Source organism: Anguilla rostrata, chromosome 12 (genome assembly GCF_018555375.3).
Source record: "Anguilla rostrata isolate EN2019 chromosome 12, ASM1855537v3, whole genome shotgun sequence".
In the NCBI taxonomy this organism is placed as follows: domain Eukaryota; kingdom Metazoa; phylum Chordata; class Actinopteri; order Anguilliformes; family Anguillidae; genus Anguilla; species Anguilla rostrata.
In genome coordinates this window covers 34619481-34640778 of record NC_057944.1, presented here as the reverse complement: position 1 = coordinate 34640778, position 21298 = coordinate 34619481, and the positions used below count along the sequence as shown (strand labels likewise).

Sequence of the window (21298 nt, the reverse complement as noted above, 5' to 3'; positions counted from 1 at the left end):
CATTGTTGTTCAGATTGTGTGTAAAACATGAATGGTATGTCCATGCCTATAACTGAATTGCAGATTTGTGACTGTAATTATTCAAAGAGGATGCTGCTTTCCTTCACAATTTTAGTAATCTCATCATATTACAAAAAATGGCAATGAAATGCCTGAACTGTTACTCAAATGGCTTACCAAAAGAAAAAGAGAAAAAAAAAATACAAATATCAGTTCTTCTCAAACTGTTGGATCCGTTTGCACACACGACTGTGTCCCTTTATTATGTTGATGGATGTTCCACTATCAGAACAAACTAAAATGTTGCAAAATTAACAAAATTGCTGCCATGTGCAAAATAAACACATTCCGAATTCACATTCCTTTCCTTTAGAGTAACTACTGTAATTTTCGCTCTATTTTACTGTGGGTGTTGTCATATGTCGTAATGTACTACAGGCACTGTGTCATTCTTATCCACGTTGTATGTTTTCGTTTTGTCGTTTTTTTATGCTTTCATGAAAGCAGCGGTCCTCAAAATAAACTGCTCTCGGGTTGTTTGCTGCGAAGTTAATTTACACCCGTATCTCATTAAAAATGTTTTGAGAAATCCTGCTGGAGTCGCTGTTGCACCATTTTTTCGGATTTGGGCTTCTTGAATCACGCGTGTTTGTGATGGTGCTGTGTCGCTGCTGCTGGCTGTGTAGGGAGGCTGGATTGGTGCAACCAGAGACAAATTGGCGCCATTTTGAAGCCGGGAGGAGGACCAGATCTGCAGAAGGAGAGACGATTGGCCGCTATTCATCAAACTAGGTAGGATTAATTAACACCAAATGCGACAAATAAAAATCATACGATTTGCGCTCATAGACCCATTGTAATTTATTTTTAGATGTGTGAAAAACGGCAGGTTAGGAACGACAAAACGGCTATTGTGGTCCCAGGTGGTGGTGCTTCTGCACGGGGGTACAGAACGGTACTGGGAGCGGGCTCATATTTCTTTCCCGCAGAAAGGGGGTAAAATAAACAGAACAGTGAAATCGCAGTTTTCCGTTGTGTGTTAATGCGAAACTTCATAAAATATGTATGGTTAAATATTTTTCCCAGGCTAATGCAGCGCTTTAGCTGTTTTCACTTATTTTAGCGTTGCATTGCTTCTGTGTGTGGTAGCTAACGTTACTCCTGAGATCCGAATGGCCTTGTGGAGCGGGTGAGCTAGCCTGTTAGCCAGTTATGCTCAAGCCCAACAGTAAACACGAAAACCCTGGGTTTTGTGTATAGCCCTTTCCGAGATGGTTATTTAGGGATGGCCATTTTAAAATATTCAGTACAATCTGTGTGGTTAGCGTTAGCTGGATAGCCACGTTGTTGTGTCATCGCATGTAGCAAGGTAATTTGTTGCCATTGCTTTGTCCCGGACAGCTAGCTAGCTAGCTAGCGCAGTCATTTATGTTCACTTTCACTACACTGTATTGGCTAGCCAGCAAAGTGTGTTAGCATGCTAACTGTCATGTTTTTAAACATTAGCGTAGTAGCTAGCAAGCTAGCAACGTAGTTCCATGAATTTCGGACACTGGAGTTTGACATTTTCATTGTAACTGACTACAGATTAGCTCAGTTCCTAATGATCTCTGTGAGTGGTGAGCGCGAGTGAGATATGGTATGCGTGTTGTGGTAGCTAACTGGCTAACGTTAGCAAGCCTAACGTTAACAATTTTTGAATAGTGTACCCAGGTAGTGATGTAATGATAACAGATTTATTTTGGACGACTTGTCTAATTTACCGATTGAAATGTACAGAGTTGACGGCAGTTTACAGAATGGTCATAAAGTATGTTAAGGTTGGCTATGGTAGTTTGCTTGTTGCAAAGTATCATAACGTTAAGACACGAGTTGCTCATTTGGCTTTGTATGCTCAGATCAATGAGTTGGCGAGGTTTATAACGCAGGCTAGGTTAGTTGAAGACCGTAGCAGTTAACACATTATTTAGCCAGCTAACGTTACCCCTTTACCAGAAGACCAACAAGCTAAAGTGAACGTCAGACTCGTTTGCAGTGCATTTTAAGTAGATACATGCATACATACAATTAATGACTAGCTTTGCGTCTAGTTAATCAGCAACAGCCAACGCTACTGTTTACAGACCAAGAGTATTGATTATTGCGGCGAGAATTGTATTATGATTGTGGCGACCGTCAGGCATAAGAGCAAGCACGGTTTTTCTTTATTGCGATGCCTTTGCTGTGTAGGAAGCTGGTTAACAGTCCACGAACGTATCGCAGCTAGTTATTTAGCGGTGTATTTTCACGTAACTGTATTTTGTTCGTAGTAAAGTCTCGACGATTTTAAAGAGTATTTTTAATGTAACCCATCTACACTTTTGTCTGTTCCCCTCAGATTACATTATGGCTGTCCAAAATGACTTGTATCCCAGTAGAAAATTTTTTGTCAGTTTCATCAGGTGTAACCCACTTCCTGCCAGACTGCACCATTTAGCACCTTTCCTCGTTCGGATGCCTGTTGATTAATAATGCAAGCCCGATCATGCAGTTGGTGCTGTGACGTTTGGTACAGAATGGCTGGTCAATTTAGAATTGCTCAGTGGGGAAATGTGGAAAGTTTGACTATAGAATTTCTGTGCAAGACCTGCACGTCCCAGGTCTCTGAACCTGAAAATCACAGTCCACCAAGAGTAATGTGCCGTGGAGAAATTGTATAAAAATTTAAGCGCTCAGTAATTAAATGGCAGTTTTTTTTTGTCGTTTTCTGTGGAAATGCCTCATTCATAAAGACTGCATGTGATATGATGATAAAGTGGGTTAAAGTGTTACGAGCAGACAACTTCGTATAGTAGGTGGAGGGAATCAGACTTGTTCTAAACTCGAAAGTGGCTATACTACAGATTGCTACAGAGGCATCTGAAAAAGTCTGTTCTCCAAGACAGAGGCTGATTTGGCAAAACCCACATTAAATGTTAAAATCCAATCCAAAATGACAATGCTGATTTAAATTTAATCAAATTATTGCAGTTAGGAGCGTGGGAAGTACCTTGTGTTTGACCAAGACTGTTCCGCTGTCAGATCTTTAAAACCACAGCTGAGCTCCCTCTTTCACAATGCATATGCTGTGCCTCACGTGATCGCTTGAGAACCTTTACTCGCTGGGTCGTGATAAGCTAAATGAGTGTGTCTAGTATTTATTGAAGGCGTTCCCTTAGCACGTGCTCCTGTACTTATTTTAAATGTTTGCGCCATTGATCGTTATCCGAGTGACGGCACGGTGATTCCGCCGCGATTCGGTTCTGAACCTGTTGTGCACGCATGTTTTGCATGCTGTCTTTTCGAGCCTGCTGCTTAGAGCCCCCTCACTTTCTTACTTGTCTCCAGAGCTGAATGAAATGCTTTAGTTTTGAGACTACAGACGGTGTTTAATGTCGGTTTTGGCAGCTGGAAGGAACGCTTCTGATGTCTTTTTTTTTTCAATGTCCCAGCTCCACAGCCGTTAATGTCACTAATGTCGCAGGAGGGAAATGTCCCTCTAACTGCAAAGTGCTGGCTTGCCACAGAGTTCGGAGTCACTCTGAGTGACGTGTGTATTGTTGCAGAGGATGTGGAGGGAAATACCGGAACGTCTTGTGTAGGGTTCAGATTTGAGATTCTAATAGGTTTTGTTTTTTTTGTTTTTATTTTACGGGAAGCCAAGTTATGATCCCATGAGCTGAAGAGGTGCAAGTGATGAACATTTCCCAAAGAGAGCATAAATGTGAGCTAGGCAAAAAACAGTGTCCTTGTTTAATTTCAAATGGACTACAAAATTGTTGAGAAGGCCACTGCTGTTCCTCATTGGCTCCACAATGGGCCGTTAAGACAATAAGATTACTTGTCATTGTCCTGTGTTTCTGAGGAGCCTGCATTGACGTAGTTGGGTTAAATGAACGTTGGCGGCAAGTGGCAAGAGGGCAGCCGAGAATTTCTTTCTGTGGGCATCGTATTGCGAAAGTGGTGGATTGACATTTTGTACAGCGTGCGGTGCCTCTTTATATTACAAGTGAAAAACTTACTCACGACAAAGGTCTTAAAAGTGCTGGCAGGGTGCAGTCTTTCAGTGAAAGTACAAACTGCACGGCTGCAGAGACTGCCCTTTATGAAGGCGTTGATAGAATTCAAACTGGCTTATATGACTTTCTGCTTTTTGAACCTCCTCGCTGGTTTTTTTTTTTTTTTTGTTTGATTTTGAAAGCTTGCAGAGGGTTTGATTTTTTTCATTTTATATGTATTTTTTTGCTACATTCTATCATAATAACACCTCAAATCCTTGACAGCTTGAGCCTTTCTGAAATAAAAAGTGGCTGTATGTAGTATTATTGAGGTTACACAACGACTAAGTAATGATAGAATATAAGCATATAAGCCTTTTTAAGGTAGGGACACTGATATTTGCATAAATGACCCACTTCATTGTAATTGTTTATGCTGTCATGTTGATTGTCATTGGTGATCTGGTTTTAAGCTGATGTTTAAAACACCTTCATTGCAGGGGTGCTAATTAACATTATACTGGCAAGACTCTTCTGAACAAGACTATGGTTGTTAAAACACTCAACCTAACCACAATAGAATCAATCCCCTTCACTCTGGAAATTTTTAAAATATATAGTAGGTCTGATTTAGCCCCAGAACAAATTGCTCCCCGCTTCACAGAAATACAGTGAAGACATAATCAAGTTCAGTAAACGTTTTAAAATGCATGCTATAACTGCAAGCGAATAAAACGATCCAACAAGGCAGTGCAACCATTCTTTGGCATTTATGACCACTTTTGAAATGCATCCTTTATTTCACTCCACGGAACAGCCTACTGTTATCACAGTCTGTGTGCTTATAGCCTTAACTGGGACCAGACTCAAATGCAAAATGGTGTTGGGGTGACCCTGAAAAATGATTGGTTGCTAAGGTGAAAAGGGTGATCGCGGTGGTCGATTAGGGTGAATTTGATGCATTTGGCTTCGTCAGCTACGACTGTTTAAATTGAACAGCATTTTGCTCCTCCTCCCGCCAGCTGTCGTACCTGTGACAGGGGCCCCTGGTTGCCTAGCTGCTGGTCCAGGTGTGGCTTTACCTCGTGTGTCTCTTTATCCACAGAGTGTGTGAACACAGAAGTGATTCGTATTCCGAGCATGAAGCCACTTTCTTCTGTCATTATCATGGAAGGCTAGTCTTCGGACTGAGGAAGGGGCGCACAGAGGCATTATGCCCGTCTCAGTGGTTGAATTATTATTATTATTTTTTTTCTGAAATGCACTGCGTTCAGATTTTCCTATGGTTGTCATGACAACCACGGACTGCGCAGGTTATCCCAGTGCTCCCAAGAGCAAATTTTTCTTCTTTTTTTTTTTTTTTTTTTTTTTTTTTTGGAATCAATGATTCAGTTCCTTGCCTTCATTGAATACTTTCTGGAAATCGCATTGGGTGTCTGTGAATACGACGTTTTCAGAGCAAAATGTACGGAATGTTCTGGAAACTGGTGTCTGTCTTGCACGTATTCAAGAGCTCTGGGGAAGAGAGGGTCATGAACACAAGCCCAGCATCATCCTCCCGACCCGCAGTGGAGAGCAGGGATTTAATCCTAAATCGGTGTGGGTGAGTGTCCTGCAGATTTGACAGCACGCTGGACAGACACGGCAATGCCCGTTAATATTTTAGGACAGCTGGGAGAAAAATGGCCGGGTTTCTTTTGCTGAATGAAAAATGCATGTCTGTAAGAGAGTGGTGACTGCTTTTCAGAGCCCACTTACGAATGTGGGGACTGAGTGCCTCGATGTCGAACATCAAGGGGACACCAGCGAAGAGGAGAAAAACGCTGTTTTAAACGCACTTACAAAACAGGGCCGCGACTCGATCACAGGTAGGGGGACGCACATTTGGTTTTTAAATCCCATGGCAACCACGCAGCAGTGGAAACGAGATACAGGGGGCGATTAGGGTGACCTCCGCTGAGTCCGCTAACTCCGTTAATTCCCCGGTCTCCCTGTGATTGGATCACCATCCAGCCCTGTCCTGAGCACTGAGGTTATCTTTTCTGCCGTAAGGAAGTCCGAACGTTCGCCGGAGAAAACCCAACATTGTTATTTTTATTTATTTTTTTTTGCGGTCGGTGAAGCCAGAAGGCGGTGTGAAGAGGGCCCGTCTCCTCCCCTGTGTGGGCCCCGGGGGTGTTAAATTTTACGGCCTGCAGATTTCATGCTCTGCGGATGCCTGGCGGTGGCCCCTCTCCCTGCAGATGAACTGCGCTCGCTGACAGGCACTGTGCTGAGGAGAGACGCTGCGCAGCTGCTCGGCTGCGGAGCGTGTGCTGATGGGTTTCAGTGCAGGTTGATTTCCCTGTACCTGCCCTTTGATGTCTACACATGACAACTGCGCGCTCTCGACTGAATTTAGTGTCGCTACGCGCACCAGACTGCCTCGTTAGATTCCCAGCACTGACCCCCCCATAACCCCCTCGGTAATGTTACACCCGGTCTTGTCGCTCTTTCTCTCTCTCCCCCCCTCCATACCTCTCCCTCTGCCTTCCTCCCCCCTCTCTTTCTCCTTCCCTCTCCCCCCTCTCTATCCCTCCGTCTCTCTCTCTCCCTCCCCTCTCTTTCCGCTCTCTCTCTCTGTCCCCTTTCTCTGACTACAGTTGTGAGAATGTGAGTCTGGCTGACTCCTGTGTAGGTGTGTTTGTGTGTGAGTGAGAGTGAGTGAGTGAACAAGCAAGGCTGACTCTGGCAGTTGTGTGTGTGTGGGCCTGGCTGACTCCTGTGCAGTTGTGTGTGAATGTGAGGTGGCTGACTCCTGTGCAGTTGTATGTGAATGTGAGCTGGCTGACTCCTGTGCAGTTGTATGTGAATGTGGGCCTGGCTGACTCCTGTGCAGTTGTGTGTGTGTGAGTCTGGCTGACTCCTGTGCAGTTGTATGTGAATGTGAGCTGGATGACTCCTGTGCAGTTGTGTGTGTGTGTGTGAGCCTGGCTGACTCCTATGCAGTTGTGTGTGTGTGAGCCTGGCTGACTCCTGTGCAGTTGTATGTGAATGTGGGTCTGGCTGACTCCTATGCAGTTGTGTGTGTGTGTGAGCTGGCTGACTCCTGTGCAGTTGTATGTGAATGTGGGCCTGGCTGACTCCTGTGCAGTTGTATGTGAATGTGGGCCTGGCTGACTCCTGTGCAGTTGTGTGTGTGTGAGCCTGGCTGACTCCTGTGCAGTTGTATGTGAATGTGGGCCTGGCTGACTCCTGTGCAGTTGTGTGTGTGTGAGTCTGGCTGACTCCTGTGCAGTTGTATGTGAATGTGAGCTGGCTGACTCCTGTGCAGTTGTATGTGAATGTGGGCCTGGCTGACTCCTGTGCAGTTGTGTGTGTGTGAGCTGGCTGACTCCTGTGCAGTTGTGTGTGTGTGAGCTGGCTGACTCCTGTGCAGTTGTGTGTGTGTGAGCTGGCTGACTCCTGTGCAGTTGTGTGTGTGTGAGTGGCTGACTCCTGTGCAGTTGTATGTGAATGTGGGCCTGGCTGACTCCTGTGCAGTTGTGTGTGTGTGAGCTGGCTGACTCCTGTGCAGTTGTGTGTGTGTGAGCTGGCTGACTCCTGTGCAGTTGTGTGTGTGTGAGCTGGCTGACTCCTGTGCAGTTGTGTGTGTGTGAGTGGCTGACTCCTGTGCAGTTGTGTGTGAATGTGGGCCTGACTGACTCCTGCGCAGTAGTGTGTGTGTGAGCTGGCTGACTCCTGTGCAGTTGTGTGTGTGTGAGTGGCTGACTCCTGTGCAGTTGTGTGTGAATGTGGGCCTGACTGACTCCTGCGCAGTAGTGTGTGTGTGAGCCTGGCTGACTCCTGTCCAAACCGCCCCCCCCCCAGGCCGCTGGCTGTGTCTCAGGCTCTCCAGCCCCTGCAGGCCGGTGGCTGAGGCTCAATGGCTGCTCTGTGCCACCGTTTGCTCAGCGTCTGTCCCCCCCCCGTTTCGGGCTGGCTGGGGAGCCGTCCATGCCATATGGGGGCGACGGGCACCTCTCTCCGCTGGCGGGCAGGCTGGCACAGCGGCACAGCGTTTGAGCTGCATGCCCAGAGACTGGGCCCGCATGCATGCCACAGGCCGCTGCGTTTCTGTTAATTAAGCTCTGCTTTGTGAGGACTTGGAACTTAATCAGCAGGGGGGGGGGCATGGATATGTGTCTGCAGTTGCAGTGCGTGTGTTATGTGTGTGTTTATACATTCGTGTATGTGAGTAGTCCCCAGAAGAGGAAGAGCATTGCTCTTTGAAACGTTCATTGCACTCACAGCCCGGTCTGGCTGAACCTGAATGAGCAGGCCATGGGACTGCCTGGCAGGGCTCCTGTTGTTTTGAATGAATTGATTTTTACTTGGCGGTATTGTGGCTGGCGTGCGGAGGAGAGAAACAAGATGTGGGAGTCGGGGGGTGGGGCGGAGGAGGACTACACCCACGCGACGCACGCAAAAATCAGATTGGGGTTATAAATACCCAGCCAGTGGTCCGGTCTGCCTCCCATGGGCTGGCTTGCCTGCGTGTTCTATTTTTAACAGACACGACGCACCAACCTGCCTTGTTAGATCCCCAGCACTGACCCACCTATAACCTCCCCAGTAATGTTACACTCGACATGTCGCCCTCGCCCTCTCCCTCTGCCTCCCTCTCTCTCCCCCTCCCTCCCTCCATACCTTTCCCTATGCCTCTCTCTCTCTTGCCCCCCCTTACCTCTCCCTCTGCCTCCCTCCCTCTCCCTCACTTTCTCTCTCCCCCTCCTTATTTTTCCCTCTGCCTCTCTCTCTCTGTTTCTCTCACTCTCTCGCCCCCCCCCACCACCTCTCCCTCCCCCCCCTTCCTTCCTTCTCCCTCTCCCTCTGTCCCCCTCTCTCTGTCTGTCTGCAGTGGGCCTCTGTCAACAGCGGTTGCTATGGAAATCAATATGATTATGAAAGTGCAGAATAGCGGTGTGCTCTGGGTGCCGAACGAGAGAAGGAATGAGGCTCTGCCAGGAGGGCCTGGCATCTGAAGAGTGAAAGGATTCGGATGACTGGGCGTAAATTAACCCGCTGCCGCTTCCTGAAAGGATGCCGGTGTCATCGTAACCCGGGACGGGGCGTTCGGAAAAGATAACAACGAGAACAGCTAATTTACTCAATAGGCTGTTTAACAACCTTAAAAGTCAGCTGTCAGTGTCGGTGCATTCAGATAACTGGTGGTGCTGTTATGGGGTAGGGAAGACGAAATGTGCGTCAGAAATATCCGGCTATGAAGCGAAACATGGTAGCTCGCTATCCAGCATAATTGGAACAGTCTGCGTTGTAGCGTGTAAGCTGTTTCCGGATTGAACTGTCGGTTCTACACTTAATTAAAATGTTATATCCCGTTTAGTTAGATGGCTGTGCTTAAGGCCAGTACTATGCCAAGCTTACTGCTGGGGGTGTGACTGCCTGTTCTTTAGGATAAATTAGTATTTTAGTTTCATTCTGGACTGACTGACTAAATGAAGCCACACAGTACCAGCAGATTGTTTCACTGAGCACAAGAAGCATGAAATTAATACTGAGCAACTGAAGGATGGTTTACAAAAAAAAGTTTAGGATGGTTCAGTTGCCCATAATGGATGATGTGTGTTCATTTCTAGCCAAGCAGTGGACTTTGTGATTGTGTTCGGTTACATTTTATTTGAAATGTTAGAATGCATGCGGGTCCAGCGCCTCATCTGCATCTATCATTCACAAGACACAAGCATGGAGCTGCTGGCTTTGTGAAGGTAATGTACTCCTGCAGCCTAGAAGCGGACACTGGAATGGTGCCCTCACCCCCGATATTCACATCTGGTACCCCGATAGAACCGCTGAGACTGGGGGGTTCCAGTAGGCCTCATCGTTCTACATGTACAGTCTTGGCTTAAGGACCTATAACCTCCTGTTTGCTTTCATCTACCCTATTGCATTGACCAATCAGGCTGGTTCTTCTGACCAGCTCTGACTTGTGGGAGGGAAAAAAAAGCTTTCATTTCAGTTGAAAGGGTGATCAGGTCCTCCCTGGTAGCTTATCTGGAGTCACAGCGATGCCCAGCTACTAATCGCTGTGCCCAGTGAATGGATGCATGGTTATCTGTCAAGTATACTTCTGAATTTAGCTGCCTCTAAAGCAGCTAAGATCTCGTTTTTTTCTGTTTTACCGCTTATAAACAAGCTGCAAGTGTAAATAACTCTGCTTTTGGAGATGCTGGAAGGTGTATTTCTGTCACTAATTAGCAAAGCTGGCATTGCTTCTGTCTGTTGCCTGAATTTCCCGAAAAGTTGGGCTGTCCCATTAGAGGCTGTGGAGCTGGTGGTTTTTTTGCATCCTGTAAATCTAAGAGTCTCGGAAATAGTGTTACATCTCATCTTCTTAATCATGGTTTCTGTTTGCTCGTTATATCTTGTCATTTTACTGATAATTCAGTCGTCTGACACCTTGGCTGTGTTTATTGGCCGTGCCGAACTATCTGTGTGTAATAATGACAGCATTCCTGTAGGGGGTCATTAAAACTGCCAGTTGTTGTTGTTGTTGTGAATGAGAAGCTGTCGAAATGCCATCTTTTTTTTAACGTGATGAATCAGACAGAAACTGTGTGGGTGCTAGTTTCCATCGTGTATGTTAGCGTGCTTTCACCTGGTCTGTCTGCCTTGAGCCAAAACATATTTCAACAACGTAAAAGTGTGTCAATTCTTCCATTGACATCCTTGAAATGGGGAGGAAATAGTTATGCTAACATCACTAATTCAAAGAAGAAGAAAAAACATATATACGTATTTATGCATATATATATATACATTTTTATATGTGTGTATGAGGAAAGGAGCAACATTAAGGTTCTTAAAGTCCTTTGCGTTTTACCTAAAGATTTGAGAATTGAAAAACCCATGTTCTTGAAACCCATGGGACACCCGCCGACTGAAAGGTTTGCTGTCGGTTTGAGGCCAGACGAAAGCCCAGGGATGGATCGTCACATGGGCGCTTTTTACTTCTCGCAAGTTAAATTCGATAAATTTGCAGACAATATTTTCCTCCTTAAACTGCAGGTTTGGAGGTGACAGGAGGGTGTTCGTTATCTGTGTGACGCGGTGGGTGCTTTTTTTGGACGCAGTGGGGTGTAATGCAGGTTAAAGCGCGTCTCGTGTGGACGTACAGCACGTTCTGAGGACTCAGCAGAACCGCCAGCGAACTGACACTTGACACCTGTTATACAGAATGTGCCAGACGCACACAGGCAACCCTGCGTGTAGCTGACCTGCCGGAGATACGTCTCACTACAGACACTGCACACACACACACTCACACACACACTCACACACACACACACCACACACCACACCCAACACACACCACTACACACACCACACACACACTCCACACCCACACCACACTCACACCACACACCTCACAACACACACACACACACACACACACAGCCAACCACACACACCACTACAACACGTCCTCACACACAACACTCACACACACACACACACCACACACTCCACACACACACCACACACACACACACAACACACTGCTCCAACACACACACACACACACACACTACACTGTCTCCCAAACACACACACTTCAACACACTACACCACACTTACATGTCTCCACACACACCACTACACTTTCTCACATACCATTTCTTCTCATATTCATCCTGTTTATTCCTTTTCCATCTCGTACTTATTTTTTTTTCTCTTTGTGAGCATTATCCATTTCTTTTTATTTCCTGTTTTCATCCCCTTTCACATTCATCTACTTATTTATTTTTTCCATTTTGTAAAATGAAAATGAACCTTGTTTCTCCCGCTCCTGTAAACAGTGTGCAGTAAAAGAAGAGCGATGCCTCACTCAGACAGGGCGCTGCTCGGAGCACCTCAGCCGAAATGAGCCCTCAATCAGGGGGAGAGCGCTCGCCGAGAGACCAGGGCAGCTTCATAAGCGTCTTCATCAGGAAACAACAACGCGCTCGCGGTGTCTGCAAGACGGATGAGCCAATTACCCGTGCGGATGCTCATCTCCCCGCTGCCGTGGTTACACGTCTGCAGTCACCGATTCAGTTCCATTTTCCAACACAGCCGCACTATATACTTTATTATTATTATTATTATTATTATTATTATTATTATTATTATTAATAAACGTTTTCTTTTCCGATGTGATTTGAGCATTATGTGACATAGACACCTGGACTGTTACTGAAGCAGTTGAGTTTAAATGTTTGCACAGATTGTACGTCTGATGGAGAGGGACTTTTGACGTGGCTGAGGCAAGAGTTAACAGGATTTAAGAGTTCTTATTCTGCAGTCTGTCACTCTTAATATTACAGATAACTATGAATCTTAATGAGTTGTGTAACACTTTGCAAATGACGAAACATTTTCATGTGTTTTTTATCTATTTTTTTAAAAATAATTCTAAATTCTGTCACAGTCATTTTCCGTGTTTTGTGATCAGTTTCGAGAGTTCACTGTTCCTACCGGTCGTCTTGAATGTCGGCCAGAACAGCGCCACCTGTGGTTGGGAGTGCTGGAGTGTGGTGCCTAACTGGCCCCTGCCCCTCCTCCCTCCCACACCCCACCAACCCCTCATCACTGAGCTCCTGTGACCCGCAGGCCCCAGCTGCACTGCCCCCCAGCCCCCCAGTGCAGTAGCTGCAGGAGCATCCCTCGTTCACTGCAGAGAGAACTGAGGCGTCTGACCGACTGCGTGCGCTTTGCTGAAGCGTCTGCCTCCCGATCTGACATCACCGCGATGTCACAGGCCAGCCAGTTGTGATTGGCTCTTGTGCATTGCACTTGATTATATACCCACAAAAAGGGAAGGAATTCTGATGGTCTTAATATGGGGTTGCTATGGTTTGCTGTTGAGCGTCGTAGACGCACAAGAGTGTTGCGTTTCATTCCAAGGGTCTGAGATTGATTGGAGAAATGGAAAAACGGAAAGCTAAATGGAGGATGAAATGAATTGGTGCCATTAATCCTTCTCCGGTTTTCCAAATATTTAGATTTTGTGCAGCCTGTAATTCCATACCTAGGCCAGCTTTTTCCCCCGGGATTGGCATCATCATGCGTACAGTGTGTGTGCTCATCAGGACAGCTGTAAAAAGCTATGAATCTCAGAGTCTGTTAATGGTGGAGCATCGCAGGCCTGTGTGTGTGTGTGTGTGTGTGTGTGTAAAGCGTTGCAGGCCTGCCTGTGTGTGTGTGTGTGTGTGTGTGTGTTTAAAGCATCACAGGTCTGTGTGTGTGTGTATGTGTTTGTTTTTAAAGCATCACAGGTCTGTGTGTGTGTGTATGTGTTTGTTTTTAAAGCATCACAGGCCTGTGTGTGTGTGTCTGTGTGTGTGTGTGTTTACAGCATCACAGGCCTGTGTGTGTGTGTTGACAGCATCACAGGCCTGTCTGTGTGTGTGTGTGTTTACAGCATCACAGGCCTGTGTGTGTGTGTTGACAGCATCACAGGCCTGTGTGTGTGTGTGTGTGTTTAAAGCATCACAGGCCTGTGTGTGTGTGTGTGTGTGTGTAAAGCATCGCAGGCCTGCGTGTGTGTGTGTGTTTAAAGCATCGCAGGCCTGTGTGTGTGTGTGTGTGTGTGTGTGTTTACAGCATCACAGGCCTGTGTGTGTGTGTGTGTGTGTGTGTGTGTAAAGCATCGCAGGCCTGCGTGTGTGTGTTTGTTTATAAAGCATCGCTGGCTGAGGGATGCTGTTTCTCCTTGCGACAGATGAGATGAGCGTATCGTCTCTGTGCGGTACGGTAGGTTTGAGCCACTCCTCTCCTCTTATCTCCCCTCCCCCTCCTCTGAGGTGGGTGCTGGGACAGGTTAGCGAAGGCTCGCCTCGTGCTCATTGTAATTCGGCAGGGAGCTCCTGGGGCCTAGGGGGAGGGGGAGGGGGAGGGGGAGGGGCCTGATTAGCCCTCAGCCTGCAGCTTGTCCAGGCCGTTATTTATAGTTGTGCTGCTCATAATTGCTGCTGTTTCTGTTTTGGGGGGGCGGGGCTATGTGGAATAGTACGCTAATCTGGTTTCCGTTGAAATGGGGAAATAATCACCCCACTTTATCATTCCTAACCTGATTACCTTCCCGCCCCCCCTTCCCCTCACCCCTGTGTTCTCATGGGGGAGATTCTGAGTGACGAATGACATCAGCTGCCATCATTGCTTGAAAACAGCCAGATTTCTCTCTGAAAATGATTCGTTTTTGGGCTTTAATCTGAATCGGTGCAGCTTTAATGTGAATAGGTACTTATTTTATTTTTTTTAGCATCTTAGTTTTTTTTTTTTTGGTAATTCATTTTGAATGTGATTCCTTCAAGTTTTTAGCGCGGTCAGACGTGTTGGTGTAATTGGCTTTATCTCCTGCAGCTGTGGGTGGCTGTAAGGAGGTCAGGCAGACCCGCCCTCCCCTCCCTGCTCTGCGGAGGCCAAGCTTTGGCTTTGGCTCTTTGCCTCGCCCGTCCCAGCCTGGGAGGCCGAGGGCCAAGTCTGGAGACTGTGCGCCCTGAAATGAGCTCATGGAGGACCTGGCCTTTAGAGACTCTGACTCCATGGAGGACCTGGCCTTTAGAGCCTCTGACTCCATGGAGGACCTGGCCTTTAGAGACTCTGACTCCATGGAGGACCTGGGCTTTAGATACTCTGACTCCATGGAGGACCTGGCCTTTAGAGGCTCTGACTCCATGGAGGACCTGGCCTTTAGAGGCTCTGACTCCATGGAGGACCTGGCCTTTAGAGGCTCTGACTCCATGGAGGACCTGGCCTTTAGAGGCTCTGACTCCATGGAGGACCTGGCCTTTAGAGGCTCTGACTCCATGGAGAGGACCTGGCCTTTAGAGCCTCTGACTCCATGGAGGACCTGGCCTTTAGAGCCTCTGACTCCATGGAGGACCTGGGCTTTAGATACTCTGACTCCATGGAGGACCTGGCCTTTAGAGACTCTGACTCCATGGAGGACCTGGCCTTTAGAGCCTCTGACTCCATGGAGGACCTGTGCAATTATAAAATGGTTTTCTCATTTTCTTAACAAGAGTGCGAGGAGCTTGGCTAGTGTTGGCGCACCAGCGTGGCCCCAAAAGTAAGCAGAGGAAATGACGTCGTCATTTTGGAGAGAGAGAAAGAGAAGCTGCGTTTGTTTTGGCTCTGTTGTCGCGTGTGAGGACGAAGGTGGAGCTTCAGCTGGGAGACAGGCGGGTGGAGAGAGGGGGGGGGGTGATCTCATTGAGCCACAGGCATGTCTGTCACACACACAGGTCCGTCCACGGCGGGGCCCGTGTGGAGGGGCGGGGGGGGGGGGTCTCCTGGGAGGGCTGGGGCCCCGCCCCTTCCCGGGGCATTAATATTCCGGGGACGGCGCTCCGCTGAGTTTTTATTGGCTCCCCACACGCGCTCGTCCGCGGCTGCGGGACGCTGACATTGATGTTGATGACCCCCCCTCCTCGAATGGGGGGGGGGGGGGGGGTGGAACGGCCCGGTGGAGCGCGTGTGGGAATGAGACTCATTTTTCACCCCGCGGAGGACGAAGGAGCGAGGGAGGGAGCGAGGGAGGGAGGAAGGGAGGAGCAGAGGGAGCGCAGACGGAGGAGGAGAGGAAGCGATTGTGACAAGCCGTCGCGGGGAGCAGGTCCTCTCGAGCTGCCCTTTATCCGGCTCGGTGTGCTGCTTTCCCACCGGCCCGCGAGAGAGACGGGCTGTAATTGGAGGGGAGATAACAGCCGTCTCATAGCCTCTCCGCACACAGAGGCCCTCTCCACATCAGAGCCACACTGCTGCTCCTTTACAAGCAGCCCCTACTGCGCTGGAGTGGGTGCAAGTACTAGTGATGGAAATTGTTGATGGAAAGCTTGGAGGGGTGTGTGTATGTGTGTGTGTGTGTGTCTGTCTGTGTGTGAGTGTGAGCATGAGTGTGTGTGCGTCTGTGTGAGTGTGTGTGTGTCTGTGTCTGAGAGTGTGTGTGTGTGTGTGAGTGCGAGAGAGCGTGGGTTTGTGTGCGAGCGTGTGTGTGTGGGTGAGTGTGTGTGATCGTGTTTGTGTGTGTGTGCAACAGTGCGTTTGTGCGTGCGAGCGTGCGTGTGTATGCGTGCAAGAGTGAGCGCGCATGCATTTGTGTGTGTGTGCGTGCGTGCAAGCATGTGTGTGTATGCGTGCATGTGTGTGTAAAGGCGCTTTGTTTACCTTGGGGATTGCGGGCTGCGTGCCATGAAAGAGTCTGGGCATTTTTGCGCGGGAGCAGCAGCGCAGTCACAGAGACAGATAGAGTGAGTGAGAGAGACACCTAGAGGGCTCAGAGAGCACTGCAGGGCCCAGTGAGAGGACACTCTCTGAGGACCTTACACACAGATGTACAAACATACAGACAATAAATAAATGAGCTGCCATTCATTGAGTAGCATAATATTATGTACATACATACATGTCCATGGGCTGTATTTGTGTATTACCGGCCTTCGGGGAACAGAGGTTATCATGGCAGATCAGCATTAATAATTAATCTGCGGTGCTCTAACAGCAGGGTTAACATATTTGCATGACTCTCTGGACGTTCCTGTGGATGTGCAGACAGCCGGTGATGTCTCGCTGTAACACTCGTGTTAACCAGGCAGATGCACCACTGACTGGACCATCTGTCGCCGACCACAAATCATTTGGAGACAAGTGGTTGAAATGCAGGTGGATCGTCCTGTAACTGTATGCGTTTTCTCTCTCTCTCTCTCCCTCTCCTTCCCTCCCCCTCCCTCTCTCTCTCTACTCTCCCCCTCCCTCACTCTCTCTCTCCCCCTCCCTCTCTCCCTCCCTCACTCTCCTGCTCCCCCTCTCTCCCCCCTTTCTTCCTCTCTCTTCCTCCCCCTCCCTCTCTCTCCCTCTCCCTCCTTCTCCCTCTCCCCTCTCCTCCCTCCTCTCCCCTCCCTCCCTCTCTCTCTCTCCTCCCCTCCCTCCCACCCTCCCTCTCTCTCTCCAGGGAGCACTGAGCTGAGAGCATGGCTCACTCCAAGACCCGGGCCACCGATGGGAAGATCACCTACCCCCCGGGGGTCAAAGAGATCTCCGACAAAATCTCCAAGGAGGAGATGGTGCGCAGGCTCAAGGTGAGGAGAGTGTGTGTGTGTGTGTGTGTGTGTGCGTGCGTTCTTTCCACCAGAACATCATGGTCTGCTGCAGTCTTGTGAGGTCCCCAGTCTCTGATGCCCGCTCTGTGGACGGATGTTTCTGAGCCCTTCACTGAGTCTGTTTCATCTGGAGCACGTACCTGTGCACACCCTGAATCATTTAGGCCTCTTCCTTTTTTAAATTATTTAAACGAGTGGTGTTTTACTGTGGATTCCTAACATCGCATAGGCAAGGGAAACGCATTCAAAATTTTCTGTGAAGCTAGAGCTACCTCTTAAATATTGCTTATTTATTTTTGCGCCTGTTTTGACTGGTGCCACCTATTCGAGAGCCCAAATCTCCGAATGTAGCCAACGCTCTAAAATGGCCGTGAAATGGACTGTTCTCACAAGACCCTTTGCAGTGACCCACCACCCACCATGTCCTTCCATGGTGAAACATCAGAAGCCTGTTTTTCCATGTTTGTGCGTCCCACGGAAAAAGAATGTGGGCGTAAGGCGGATCATTGTATGATTTTATTCAGTCATGATCCTCTGTTGCTCCGGGGATGACCCCAGTAGGAGTGGGGGTGAAGGCCAGCTCAGCCAGCTCCTGGAAGGGCCACCATTGATTCTGCTCCATTATTGATGGAGCCGCTGGCCGGTGCTGTCACCTTACTGTCTCATTAACGTCTGTGCCAAAGAGAAAGAGCCGGGCTTTCACTCCATAACCCAGGCACGTGGAACTCCGGTCCTGGAGGGCCACTGTGTCCGTGGGTCTTTGAGGTTTCCTTTCAGTTAGCAGCCAATTAAAGCCTTGAGAAAAAGGCATGTGGACGCTTCAGCCAATTGGTGACTTACATTAATGAGTTGTGCTGAAACGCACCGAAAACCAGCAGACCCTGTGGCCCTCCAGGACTGGAGGTTGATACCCCTACTCTAACCTTTGTTCCCCAAAGCTGACTCCCTATTTAATTAGCAATGTAGAAATTTTGACACGCCGTGGTGTGCTGGTTCTTACGGGGCCCGGTTCCTCTCCCCCGTCCCGCAGATGGTGGTGAAGACCTTCATGGACATGGACCAGGACTCTGAGGAGGAGAAGGAGCTCTACCTCAACCTGGCCCTGCACCTGGCCTCCGACTTCTTCCTCAAGCACCCGGACAAGGACGTGCGTCTGCTGGTGGCCTGCTGCCTGGCCGACATCTTCCGCATCTACGCCCCCGAGGCGCCCTACACCTCCCCCGACAAGCTCAAAGTGAGCGGCCGGCTCGTAGTGCTGAAGTGAATGCTACAGGGCTTTAGCATTGTGACCGGTGTCATATAACCCCTGTAATGTTTATCTGAATATTTATGAGAAAAAATAGCTTGGCTCTCCTACAAATATCCAAGGCTTTTTCCTAATGGCATTGACGCTCAAACCATTTTCCTCGGACTGACGGAGTGTAGCACAGTGGGTAAGGAACTGGGCTTGTAACCGAAAGGTCGCAGGTTCGATTCCCGGGTAAGAACACTGCCGTTGTACCCTTGAGCAAGGTGCTTTACCTGCATTGCTTCAGTATATATCCAGCTGTATAAATGGATGCAATGTAACATGCTATGTAAAAGTTGTGTAAGTCGCTCTGGATAAGAGCGTCTGCTAAATGCCTCTAATGTAATGTAAATGTAATGGACTCTTGTCCTCTGGGTTTCTGGGGGAAGCCCCTCCCCCTCTGACAGGCCTGGCCGTGACGTCATTTCTCCCTCCTCCGTTTCAGGACATATTCATGTTCATCACACGGCAGCTGAAGGGGCTGGAGGACACCAAGAGCGCCCAGTTCAACAGATACTTTTATTTGCTCGAGGTACGTTTGGGCTTCTTTGGGGGGGGGACTGTTTGCGGCTCTTTGGCGCCCCCTTTGGTAGAGCGAGTTTTCCCCACGGTGCTGTTTTTTGATCCTGCAGAACATAGCCTGGGTGAAGTCCTACAACATCTGCTTCGAGCTGGAGGACAGCAACGAGATCTTCACCCAGCTCTACAGAACGCTGTTCCAAGTGATCAAGTGAGTCCAACCTGGCGGCCGTCCCAGAACACTCCAAGGCCGGAAGCCCGTTGATTACAGTCCCAAAGCGGCCAAAGCTGCGGTCGATTGTGTTTGGAACCCAAATGGGACACCACACCGTAACGGGGTTCCTAATAAGGACCCATCTGGCATTGTGGTAAACGGGATGTGTGGTCTAGTTTATGTTTTCTAAGCCAGTGCATGTCTAATCAAGTAAATATAGTGGAAAACGTTGTTCACAATGATTTTTAAACGTTTAGTTCCACCCACCTCTCCCTTCCCCGGCAATGACTCCCGGTTCCCACTCTCATTTCAGCAACGGGCACAACCAGAAGGTGCACATGCACATGGTGGACCTGATGAGCTCCATCATCTGTGAGGGGGACACTGTGTCGCAGGAGCTGCTGGACACTGTGCTGGTCAACCTGGTCCCTGCACACAAAGTAACGAGCACTTCTTTGATCCTCTGAACCTTTGTAGAAATAATGTATGTGTCGGTAGGGTGTGGGGGTGGTTGTGCCCTCGCTGTGTGCAATCTAAAGACCCTTTTCACAACATTAGTGAAGCTTTCTGGGTTATGTGCTGTAGTTTGAGTTGTGCTTTGCTATATGGAGTGAAGGTTCAGTGCATATGTCTTAACATTTGTGCCTCCCTGTCTAACAGTTTCGTTGCGTGATATATGGATACTTTTTTTCAGCAGCACGTACTCTGCTGTGCTGAAGTCGTATCTTTTCTCATTTTCCTGGTGTGATGCGTAGGGAAGGGAAGGTAAAGCCGTATTAAATGTGAAGACTCCTGAGAGAACACGATATAGGCCACCTTATACCAAGTGTGTCCCCTGCTTTGGCATTTAAAACCATGACAGGGAGTAATGACAGGGAGAGTTTCACATAGGGAGAGGGATATGTTCACATGGTAAGCTCCTCATGCTGTGTCCCCAGCACCTTGCACACGTTTCTGTTTGCCCTTCTCTCTGTCTCATACGGCTTCAGTGATAAAAGCTGAAGCTTCCTTATTCATCTGGGGGTAGGGGGGTGGGGGGGGGGGGTGGGGTCTGGAGGGGGGGGGTAGGAGAGGAGAGAATGTGTGGAGGCTCAGCAGAATGCATTACTGAAGCAATCTTTTCAGCTTTTGGGTGGGGGGTGGGGGGGGGGCTGGTAGTCGGAATTGCCTTTTCTGGTGAATCCATTATTATTTGGTACCCAGAAGAGGCTCTGAGTGCACAGCGATGTTCCAGCCGGGGAGCCTGATTTCCAATTTCATTTAGCGCCTGGCCTGGTGTGGCTGAAAATAACCTGTTTAATGCTCTTCCTGTGTCCTGTGCGTGTGCGTGTGTGTGCGTGTGTCTGTGTGTGTCTGTGTGTGTCTGTGTGTGCCTGTGTGTGTGTGTGCGTGTGCATGTGTGTGTGTGTGCTGTGTGTGTGTGTGTGTGTGTGTGTGTGTGTGTGTGTGTGTGCGTGTGTGTGTGTGCCTGTGTGTGTGTGCGTGTGTGCCTGTGCGTGTGTGTGTGTGCCTGTGTGTGTGTGCTGCTGTGTGTGCCTGTGTGTGCGTGTGTGCCTGTGCGTGTGTGCCTGTGCGTGTGTCTGCGTGTGTGTGTGTGTGTGTGTGTGTGTGTGTGTGTGCAGAACTTGAACAAGCAGGCGTATGACCTGGCCAAAGCCCTGCTGAAGAGGACGGCGCAGGCCATCGAGCCCTACATCACCAACGTGAGTCACCCCCGCTTCCACCCCAACATCCGTCCACCTGACCCAACATGAGTCACCCCTGTTTCACCCCCACGGTACCCCAACGTGAGTCACCCCAATTTCACCCTCATTGTACCCCCCAACCGGCTGCCACTCTCATCCAAACTCCATACTCCAGCGTTCTTCAGCTTCTTCTTCATGGATGTCAGGTTATTCATTTTTTATATCATGCACATGAGCCAGCCGTTTTCCGTGTAGGGTTTGTAATCAGTGCGCGAGTGCCGGTGTGTAATTGGAGGAGGCGATGTCTTAAATACGTGGAAGCAGCTGCTCTGTGTCTCTCTGTGCGCTGCCATTGGTGGGAGGCCTGCTGAATCTGCAGGTGCTGGCCTGAACATACTCCTATCCTTTAATGTGTTTTATTATGCTCGTTTTTCATGAGCAAATGTGGCCCTCGG

The 21298-nt window shown here is 48.7% G+C and overlaps 1 protein-coding gene across 2 annotated transcripts in view; it reads left to right on the top strand.

The window, feature by feature from the left end:
* The first annotated feature begins 634 nt into the window (after positions 1-634).
* pds5b (PDS5 cohesin associated factor B) overlaps positions 635-21298 on the top strand; it is a 50327-nt gene continuing 29663 nt past the window's right edge. For both annotated transcript variants that reach the window (XM_064302296.1, XM_064302295.1), the window contains exons 1-7: positions 635-792; positions 16990-17116; positions 18168-18371; positions 18871-18957; positions 19058-19155; positions 19472-19598; positions 20781-20861. In XM_064302296.1, the coding sequence (XP_064158366.1) occupies positions 17009-17116; positions 18168-18371; positions 18871-18957; positions 19058-19155; positions 19472-19598; positions 20781-20861 (705 nt within the window). In that variant the 5' untranslated portion in view covers positions 635-792; positions 16990-17008. The remainder of the gene's footprint in view (positions 793-16989; positions 17117-18167; positions 18372-18870; positions 18958-19057; positions 19156-19471; positions 19599-20780; positions 20862-21298) is intronic.